The 11,071-nt window shown below is 35.2% G+C and overlaps 1 protein-coding gene across 3 annotated transcripts; it reads right to left on the bottom strand.

The window, feature by feature from the left end:
* Nucleotides 1–482: 482 nt before the first annotated feature.
* On the bottom strand, nt 483–10,766 carry LOC142642292 (uncharacterized). 3 transcript variants are annotated; one of them, XM_075816658.1, is made up of 19 exons: nt 10,444–10,766; nt 10,169–10,356; nt 9,485–9,589; nt 9,324–9,395; nt 8,969–9,116; nt 7,922–8,004; nt 7,102–7,157; nt 5,798–5,934; nt 5,593–5,683; nt 5,434–5,499; nt 5,073–5,295; nt 4,143–4,244; nt 3,800–3,885; nt 3,589–3,711; nt 1,637–1,706; nt 1,357–1,448; nt 1,079–1,183; nt 868–996; nt 483–757 (listed from the first exon to the last, which is right to left on the bottom strand). In XM_075816658.1, the coding sequence occupies exons 1-18, from the start codon at nt 10,734–10,736 to the stop codon at nt 883–885; spliced, it is 2,154 nt and encodes a 717-aa protein (XP_075672773.1). In that variant the 5' UTR covers nt 10,737–10,766; the 3' UTR covers nt 483–757; nt 868–882. The 3 variants fall into 3 exon arrangements, with proteins under 3 accessions (XP_075672773.1, XP_075672758.1, XP_075672764.1); XM_075816649.1 differs by having other exon boundaries at nt 597–800; XM_075816643.1 differs by having other exon boundaries at nt 483–996.
* Nucleotides 10,767–11,071: the final 305 nt, after the last annotated feature.

Below are 11,071 nucleotides of genomic sequence, written 5' to 3' on the forward strand. Positions count from 1 at the left end.
AAACATCATACATACTCAAAAAAATAAAATAAAAATGCAGAAGCATAAGCATAAGCAACATTCTGCTCCAGTCAGAAAACATACAAAACTATATCCACCAGGAGTTGCAACAAGTAAGGTTGGGAAATTTCACAACTAGAGAGAAGCTGTCCTCATCATGTACAGTCAAGGTTACGAAATTTCACAACTAGAGGAAAGCTATCCTCATCATGTACTATTGAACAACACCAAATATCCCAAAGAGAGAGATTCATCCAGATCTGGCAGTTTCATTACCAGAATGGATTGCTGCTTTTTTTTTTGTGGGGGGGGGGAGAACCACCTAATGAAGGCCCCATATCATGCCAAATTTAGAAACAAAGGTTTTTAAATGCTTGCTTTGAACTTTACAACAATGTACATATGAAATCAATCCACATGACCTAAAATATCCTAGACGATCTGCAAGGCAATTATAAGGCTCTGTAAAATTGCACTTCTAGTAATTGGACTCTGATCTGTCCATTCTAATGGAAAGTAATTTACTGAATAATTCAACATCATATCAAAGTAATATCCAACTATGTATTAGGCATTCAAGTAAATATGCCATATAATTCACCAGGAACAATAATCTCTATCTGCTCATTTAAAATTAAAAGACAACATGTCTAAGCAGATTTCTTTAAGTTTTCAGAACTACTATATATCAAGATAAAGGTATTGCATGTGCATGTGGCCACCTCACGATCACCCAAACTTATAGCAGATCCAGAAGCTTTTATTGAAACCAACAAATTGATTGCTCTTGTCAGATGGCACTACAAACACTTGGCCAGTAAGCTTATGACATAAAAAGCAAATGCCAAATATTCCAGAATAAAGTACCTTTTCACTAAGAGCTCAGTCAAAGTTATCGACTTTGATCGGATTAATCTCGTCTGCAACATCAAAGTGTCCAACCAGTCGTGCAAAGAAAACCATTTGTTGTTCTAGTGTGAACTTAATGTTCTCAGCCTGCATACAATACTAGATCAAGCTTACTGTTTGCCTATCATACAAGTTTGTTGTTAGATAAACTTGTAATAATTTTTAATACCTTGCGGAAACCATGTTGTTCTCCTTCATACTCTACGAGGGCAACTGGTAGGCCTTTTTCTTTCAATGCCTTGTAAATCTTACGAGCTTGATCAGGAGGTACTACCTGCAAAATTAAAAGAGATTTTCAAAACTCAACCTTGAAGGCTAATTATAATCAGAACTACCATATTTAATCAAGAGGACTCCAGAATACTGTACTTGTATATCCAATGTTTTGTTATTCTTAAGGACAGAAAAGATTTAAGACAATGAAAAAGCAAAGGGGAATCTGTTTACCTTGTCCTCCAATCCTTGGAATAAAATTATAGGGCAGGAAAACTTATCAACAAAATTGATCGGAGACCTCTCAAAGTAATCCTTTTCATTTCCTGCAATCAGTTAACTGCTTAAACATAAATGACATAAATAAAAGGAATGAACGAATATTTACCTATCAAAAATAAAATAAAAATGAATGAATGAATATAATAAGGTTTCTAATGTCATCTTTTAACTTTCCAACAAGAATATCAATATAACGAGATTTAAAGGTGTCAAATGTCATTTTTTAACTTACCAACAAGATTATCAATATAATGAGATTCAAACTTGTGAGTTTCTGCTCTCAACAAGCCTAAGTCGGCTACCTGTTCATAGAGCAAGATGACATTAAAAACCTGTCAATTTTCTATTTCGGCAGAGCGATTTCATATTTTTAATTTCGCCTTATAAACCAATTTCCTTATTTTAAAATTCAAAATAGAAAAGAAAAAAAAAACTCATTGGACCCAAAAAAAATAAATAATAATATTACATTCACAGAAGAACCAAAGAAATTCTAAACAAATTATTAAAGCACTACATAGATTTGAATATTTCAAATTTCTTACCTTTACAACCAATCAAAAACAAAAATCTTACCCTTACTGATAAATTGCAGATACTAACATAACTACCACCCCAACTTATGAATGTGCATGAACCCAAGACTGCTTTCTATTAGCAGTTGGGAGACAAGTCATGCAAGTTGAACTGTTGAAGCCAACTTTCTTTGGGTCAACATCACATGCCACCCTTCAACACAGTATTTGATGCTCTCATTAGAATAGTCAATAATGGCTCTAAAGTTATATTCAGATCCAATAATTCATTGATATCACTAATTTTTTCCAGTGGAGACTGATTGGACAGTATAGTGTGTGGGAGTGTGTCTGCCTATCAGGTATATACAACTCACACACGCACAATATTAAACCTGTGAAACCACCCCCGACTCTTGATAAGTATGCAGGAGATGCCATTTAGTCCAAACACCACTGGCACAGTCAATGAAGATTTAACTAGAAGCAGACCAGAAATTAATTAGCTCCACCAAACCACTTTTATTAAGTGCAAGATATTGCTTCAAATGGTGTAGATGAGTACTACAGATTATTGAGAAAAGAAAAGAACAGAAAAAATATGAAAAATGAATTATTATAGGCACGGGAAAGAAATAATGTTGCAGTTTATTTATGGTCCACAGGTGCAGGTACTAGGTAGGGCTTGGTTTCCAAAAGATAGCAGCAACCAAATTACACTTTTGGCCCTTAAATTTGAGGTTGTTTTCAATTTAGCCTTTAAAGTTTCAAAATTTTCATTCGGACCCTTCATGTTTAATTCCATTTTCATATTTAGCCCTGTAGTCCATTTTCGTTGGTAATCTGACCATTTTCATTGTTGTAAGTAAAAAAAACATATTATTGGCAGTCAGATTACTAATAAAAATGGATAGTAGGGCCAATATGAAAACAAAATGAAACATGAAGAGCCAAAATCAAAAATTTTAAAACGTAAAAGACCAAAACGAAAACAAACCCAAAATTTAAGGGCTGAATGCATACATTAGTCAGATAGCAACAGTTCAGGTACTTGGGAATAATAAACATTTCAGATATGAGGTTCATTTCATAAACAGATATTCTAAAAACTTATTTTATTGGTAGATAATTGTTCTTGAAATGACTAAAATTGAGGAATTCCCGATCCTTGAGCAAGGCTACATGAGGTTTTCTACCTCCATCTAAATGCCTTCTTTCTGAGAAGAATATAAACCAAAAACCCACGGAGAACCACGCAGCTCCTTAATCAGACATTTATAGCATAAAGTAAGAAAACAAATCTTGTTACACTTTATATTTGATTGAATGGGGACACAGATACAGCTACAAACACAACCCCCCCCCCCCTTCTCCCCCCCCCCCCCCCCCACATTGGCAACAAAGTCATTTCCTTGCACAGAAACACTATTTATTTACCATAAACCCTCGTAAGCACATCTTGAACAGAAGTGCATTCTGTTACTCTTAAGAAATAAGAAACATAATATGGACATCCTTCAGTAGAAACTTATAGCAATGCATCACAAACTAAACCAAAGAGTTGAATCAAGAGCTGTATTAAGTATTAACCATTAGCAAAATCCTGCTAATGGCTACTTTCAAAAACTACATAAGAAACCATATCACAATTCACCAATGTAACACTTACACCATACAAGGAAGCTCCTGCCTTAAACGTTTCTTTAAAAGCAAGAGCAGCTAAGGTTGTATATCCACCAGCAGAACCCCCAGTGATACATAGCCGTTCCCCATCTACCTTTCCTGAGTCCACCTAAATAAAACAGGTATAGTATCATGAATTGACAGGGTATACATCAATGTCAATCTGGGAAGGAAATTAATGTAAAGAACACAATTACCAAAAATTTAGCACAACTACAACAGTCATTGACATCAACAATTCCCCAGCGCCCCAAAAGCCGATCTCGATATTCTCTGCCGTAGCCTTCAAAACAATGTCCATGAATCAATAAAATGTACAGATATAAATTAAAATGCATTGCTTCAATAGGTGAAACTGATTGCAACAAAGCCTAAGCATATTTGTTAAACAGCAAAAATTGAAAGATTTAACAGAATTGCCTCAACCTAAAGTTAAAATTAATGAATTAGAATGTGTATAACAAATTCCATCAATAAATTGGCAGTGAGATAATTTAAATCTGGAATTCAAAGTTTAACTATGATAGATTAAGGACAAACCAGTGCTTCCACCATAATTGACGTCAACAAATGCCCAACCTCGACTAGTCCAGTACTGAATACTCAGATTTAACATTCCACGCGTTTCATCTGTGGGGCCTCCTGCAATATTTCATATGACATTTACGCTATTACAAAACCTAGTTGATGAAATTTCAAGAACCCCTTCTCAAGAATTTTCTACTACTTTATTGTTACTGATATAACTGAAAGAATCTATTTAAGTTCAGTTATAAAATTACAATAAAAGTACTACCCCTGAAATAAAAATAAACAACCTGGATTTGATTGAATATTGTATAAGTGTGTGTGTGTGTGTACTAGTTCCAAATAAAAGGATCAGCTATCTGGGATTAGCATGCCTAAAAGGCATTATAAATTGGGAAGTGATGCAGCACAAATTCTCAAAGCCAATTGAGAATCAACAAGAACAGAAAAAAAAAAAAAAAAAAAAAAAAAAAAGGACCTAGGAATCAGCACTTAGGGTTGCCTAGAGTCAGCACCCAAGGAATTGACACTAAGGCATTGAAAAAATTCCAAAAGAAATTTCTTTCATCATAAACTTGTCTCCATAGGAATACAACAGCACGTCTATATAAACTACTATGCTAAATCCTAACCAAATTGACGTGGGTCAAAGCCCAATTATTAAATTACAAAAATAACGCTAACTCAAAGCCCAATTAATGACCTAATTACCAATAAGACTTAAAATAAAATCCATGGATTGATAATAAAAAATCCAATTCACTTATAAAATTAGATTAAACTATATTAAAATAAAATTTTCTTCGTGCTAACTGCATTAGGAAGTGTAGATTTTTGTAGTGAGGGAAATGGCCCCATATTTTACATGCTTCTGTTGAGTGGAAAATCAGAAATCATGAATAACTCGCCAATCCTGCTCAAAAAAGATTAACCATAACTTACCATGGCTTTTCAATAACAATGGGGGCTTTTCTCCCTGACTGCCTTGGTACACGGGATTTGTTGGTGGATAAAAGAATGCATAGGCATTTTGACCAGGCACTTCAGTTGGGAATTCAATTAACTCAGGCAAGCTAAAGTAGGACTTGTATTTTAAACTATCAGGTGAAGAACTCCAAATAATCTCAAATTCGACTGCCCTAGATTTATGTTCATCTAGAATCACCTGAAAGATAAAAAGTGAATGTTAGAAGACATGAAACAAATATAAATTATTTGAATCTCTTAACAATAGCCTTTGCCTGTATTTGTTGATCTTAAATAGCAGAATCTGCAATACAAGGGTGGTAAAAGGAGACAGTACTTTTGCTACTGATGATGGATTTACAGCAGATGCTCCCTCCACATACAGGCAATGATTTCCTGAAGTCTGCATACACAAATAGGCACATCTCACAACCATCATCAAGACACCTTCTTAACAAGCACAGCATCATAATGAGGATAAGGATTCGGGAAGTACAATATTATCTATATCTGTGAAAGGAATATCAAGCAGAGACAATGAGCCTTGAACATAATCAAGAATTCCAAGATATGACCTCCCATTCTGCCTGCATGTACAATTTTTTTATTACGATAACAAAAACAAATAGAATCATCACAAATCACAAGCCAAAGTAAGATAAACCCATACAACAATGAACTAGGAGCTTTGTCAGGTATACCTGTAGCTACAAGCAATTAAATTTTTCTTTTCATTGCTCTGAATGAATTCATAAGAATTCAAGCCAAATACCCATAAAGGTCCAGAAAATTCAGCATCCACGGTATAAACAGCTACTACCTCATTCTCAGACTCAATCTGCTACCCAGGAAAAAAGACAAGTAATCAATTCCACATGACGCCAAATAAGTTATGTGTGACCAAAAAACAAGTTCAAGCAATGCCAATGGTGCATGAGGAAACACTATGTCTAAGAGATTCCAAACATATATAAATTACAAGAGTCTCTCATGTGAATACAGAAGGGAATTAAAAGCATCTATTAGGTTACAATATACATTATGAATGAGATGCAAAAATCACCAGACTTTGCTTTGCCAGGAAAGCTCATAAATGCATATGCATTGCCTAAGTATTTTCTGGTCACACCATAAACATATGCAAGTTTTATCTTCTCAATGTTTTCAGTGTATGATTTGGCTGTACCAACTCTTTTCTTTTCTTTTTTCCCAGATAATTTGGCAGTACTATCAAGCCCATCATGTGAGTTCCGCTGATGGGACTGCTGGATTGGAAGTTGCAAGTTGAAAGAAAAAACTCGCTACAATGAGGAGGCCCTCAAGTTTCAACTAATTAGTTTCTGAAATAGTGGAGACTGTGCAAGCAGATTCAAAGTCTCAGATTTCAGACATCCAACGCATAAATAGAACGAGAGTTAATTCCAATAAAAAATTAACAATAGCCCAATAAATTTATAGGAAGCTATACATTGTCAAACCATTTGATATTTCAACTTCAGTAGTGCACAATACCAGGAAAATAAAATCTAACAACAATTTCAGATTCCCTTATTTAATTGTCTACCTAATAATACTATATGAGTTTATGCTACCTTTACATCTGGGAAACCCACTTTTCATGATACAACTAACATAAATACAAATCCATGGTATTGAAATTTTGAAAAAAGAAGTTTCTAAGCAACATAGTCTTATGTAAATTTGACATGAACTCGCAGCAAGCGGAAATCCTTTGACACAATTAACAAAATATAATGCAGTCAAGCCAATAAATTCTAATAATCAAAGAAGTTCCCTAAACTTTCAAATGATAAAGAACAATGGAGTTGTTAAATTATAAAACCCAAAGATAATGCCAAAATTACAAACTATTTTGCCAAGCATAACAAACTGGAATATCAGCATTCTGTGTACATGAAGAAGATATGACCTTAAAATATTTACTGGATAATGGAACAACACATGAACTAGGTAACCTCATTACTAATTAACGTGAATAGTTTACCCATTTGTAGATATTCCAAAACCCACTTTTTCTATCAGTAATAAAAAATAGTTCACCTGCACAAATTCAAATGAAATATATTATATTAAGTAATGATGCAACAAAAAGTTTAGAACTTCTACAGAAAATAGTTACATTAGAAATTTAGAAATATTTCATAGCAACCATTGAGCATGTAATTATGAATCATCATTTTCTGAAAAACCTACCCGAGACTTCAGAAAAATAATGAATTAGCCTATCATACTAGAATCCAAAGGAGCAGAAGAGAAGCTTAAGGGTATTCCATGGCCCAATTTTTTTTATAAGTAATTCATTGAAAAAAAAAGAAAAAAAAGGGGGGGGGGGGGGGTGTTATACCCTAGTAAATGGAAGAATAAGAGAAAAACATCCAAAAGGAATTCCATAGAACAAAGTAAGAGCTAAGAATTTGTCATAGAATGAGAAATTAAATATTGATGTCATAGGATTGATGACAAGGATTGTGAGCTTATCAACAGCAATCCAAATTTGAACTTTGATGAATATTGTCCATCCATGCAATTACGCTCCATATTGACCCACACTTCCACATCACGAATGATCCAAATCCATACAATTCCTCAGATGAATTGTAGGGGACAACTTCCAAAGGCTACTGATCCAACCACAATTTTCAGAACAGAAATGTATTTTTTTTTTGGCAAGAAAAGATAAGGCAAGTACAACCTTCCCCTATTAGTAGAGAATTTGAGGAGTTCATTTGTTAAACATTTAATAACTTCACCATGAAGTTTTGTATTTAAGTTTGATCATCAACCCAAGAAGATTAACAAAATACCATCAGGGGACCACTTAGGTTCAGTTGGAGACTCCACAAGCGTAGAATCAGAGCCAGCAACACAGATGCGTTTGTAGACCTCTCTACATGACAAGGTAAGGAAAGTTAACACTACTAACCAAATGTTAATAACATTTATGTAAATCTTATCAGGAAAAAAAAAGCTTCAGAAATAACAGATTGTGGTGTTGTTAAAACAAAGTAACTAATGAGTAGGAAGAGCATGTAGGAATGAGAATTACAGCAGAAGGGACTAACCGACTAACATGTACAAAAAACAGAGTCTAGCATGCCAATACATAGCTGGGTGAAAATGAAGGTGCTTGGCTACACACACACTCACACACACACACACACAAAGGTTTAATTACATACACGAAGGTTTGACACTAACCATAGAGTCTAATTCACTTCAACAAACAAAAGGATTAAAATGCATATACATAATCATTCTATAATAGGAAGTTGGAACCACTTTTGATGATATTTGTTAGAATTACTCTTGAGTGATTATATTCATCATTTTCTATTAGCTAAAGCTTTTTGGACAAGTGATAGTTTTTATTTTAATAAGTTGGGACAAGTGATAGTTTATCATGGTATCAAAGCAAATAGTCCAGAGTTCAAATCCTATCTCCACCCAACCTCCCATTTAAAAGTTAAAAATTTCACGATTTTGATCCTACTTATTGAGGGAGGAGTCTAGGCCCACACATAAGGTGAAGAGTTAGAATAATGGTTATGTGATTAAATTCGCCCTTTCCCATTAGCTTAAATTTTTGGGACAAGTGATGATAGTTTATCAATATTCAATAATGTCAGTTGATGACATTTATTTTTGCCTTTACAGATCTCATGACTTGTGCATGACAACAAACATGCGGAAGTCAAGCCACAACAGGGAAGCACCAATCTCCCTGCTCCCCTGGCAGCAGGTGACAGTAAGTCGCATAAAGTCCGAGATATTTGATACCTAATAAGATACTTCTTGGGAAGAAATAGATACTTAAACATGAGCTATCAACTCATGAAAGGAATTCTGCTTACCCAGTTTCAGAAATGTATCCAACCCAGAGTTCTGTTTTATCCCATGGCATGTTAGGGTGACTCCATTCAATCCATGCTATTTTTTCACCCTTCGAGTCCAAACGTGGGAAAGCGTAGAAATCATTTCCACTAATTAATACTTCTGGCTCTGTATATATTATGATCCAAGCAGGAGAAAATGAACATCAAATATTGACAACAATAGATAATTGAAAGACCAAATGACAATCTGTAAACCTAAAAGCTTTCAAACCCCTTGAAGACGTGATAGCAAAGCACATAATCTGCAGATTCAACATGCACGCACACCCACACACAAACACACATAAACCATCATTTGCTTACTAATTCTTACCCTGAATATCCTTGTTGCCAAACCCTATTGCTACAATTGTTGTGGATGGATTCAATTTATTTTCACGACGATCTGCCAAGTAATAATGAGCACACATTGATGAAATAGACCAACAGCAACAGTATACAAGACCAACAGTACATCAAAAATATTTAATATACCTTCCTGTACAGTGACATAACGATTAAAGCGTGCATCAAAGACTCCATCTGCATAGCTTACTAGTGGTTTGCCATTGTCCGGGGTAAGTGGTACAGGAGAAGAATCTGCTTGCCACCAAATACTTATATCAGCACTAGCTTGGAGTTAAAACATTTATTAGCAGATAGCATTACATAGCAATTAGCACCCTCACAAAAAAAGAGAAGGTAGCTCATGCATCCGAAATATATGCATCCTTCCTCTCACAATTCCTCTCATAGCATGTGGGGCCTAGTGAGAGATGATGCATGTAACGGATGCATAAGATAATTATTGCTCACTGAAAATAATAAGAAGCTAAATTACCGATTGTTCCAAAAGTTTAAGATATTAGAAGATGATTAACTTAATCATCGAAATATTATTCTAATACTCCCCCATGCATGTGATCCCACGATAAATTACTAATGGTCCCAGAAGCTTACTCAATTAGAAAATAATGAATTTAATCATTTAGCCATTAATAATGAAATCCTTTTTTCTCAATTTTGAGCTTCCATGGCTGTATTGCTTTAGTCTAATAATTTGTACATTTGTGAATTCAACTAAAGCATCAAAATCAACTCTTCCTTCCAAACTAGCATTAGAATTCTCCACTTGATTTCTAATTTTTTACAATTTCATGCAAAATAACAGTAAGCTACCTTTAGAATCCAAAGACTGCTTGTAGAGCCTTTGGTCCTTGTAGTTGGAGAAAACGACCGTATCACCAAAAACACGGAAAGCGCCACCGCCATATTCCTGAGCCAAAGTCCGAACTCCAAACTCCTTCGGCGTTACATCCACCGCTTCTTCCCCAGCTTTCTCCGCCTCTCTCACAAGAACCGATCGCCTGAGTCACACAAAAACGCAAACACATTACGATCACAACAACAACAAAGAACAATCCAATAAATAACGACACTTTTAGTGTACAGACCCTGATTCGGTGGGGCGAGACTCGAGCCAGATGAGGCGGCCGAGGGAGTCAACGGCGGTGCCGCCGAGTCGTTTGGAGGAGCCGGAAACGACGTCGGATGTGATCGGCGACTTCCACGATCCATATGGAGCAGCGGTTTTGGAAACTTCAGAAGAAGAGGACATTGACATTGTTGGAGTGGAGATGGCAGAGATGAGCGTTCGAGCGATGTGAATTGACTTGGAGTTGGAATTGAGTGGGAAAGAATAATGATGAGAGAAGCGAGTGAGAGGCAATATAAAAGAGAGTGCCATGGACTGTAGTACAATTTTTTATCCGTTTTTTATCGGATAAACACTGAGCAATAATTCCATTTTTTTTTTAATCAAATTGTCAAGAATCTGAGAGTGACTGATGAGACTGAGAGAGAGTCCCTCCTTATCACTGGTTTGAAAATTGAAAATCCTCGTAAACGACCTGTCGTGTTGTCGTTTTATGCTCTAGAGCTGTGGTAAGAAACATGCCAGCAATATTAAAATAAATAAGTAATAAAATTCCATGATTCTCTCTCTTATAATTGCAGTTTGTTAGGCTCTAAAAGTTTTGAACAATTGGCAAACTGTAATGTAAGCACAAACTTATCTAAATA

This window comes from Castanea sativa, chromosome 1 (genome assembly GCF_040712315.1).
Source record: "Castanea sativa cultivar Marrone di Chiusa Pesio chromosome 1, ASM4071231v1".
NCBI classification, from domain to species: domain Eukaryota; kingdom Viridiplantae; phylum Streptophyta; class Magnoliopsida; order Fagales; family Fagaceae; genus Castanea; species Castanea sativa.

What these genes read in the sequence shown, in the direction of transcription:
- LOC142642292 (XM_075816658.1), bottom strand. Translation starts at nt 10,736, where the DNA reads ATGGCACTCTCTTTTATATTGCCTCTCACTCGCTTCTCTCATCATTAT. An exon ending in TGGCAACAAGGATATTCAGG is followed by an intron (nt 9,117 to 9,323) that starts GTAAGAATTAGT and finishes TAATATATACAG; the next exon opens with AGCCAGAAGTATTAATTAGT. An exon ending in GTAGTTGTGCTAAATTTTTG is followed by an intron (nt 3,712 to 3,799) that starts GTAATTGTGTTC and finishes TGTTTTATTTAG; the next exon opens with GTGGACTCAGGAAAGGTAGA.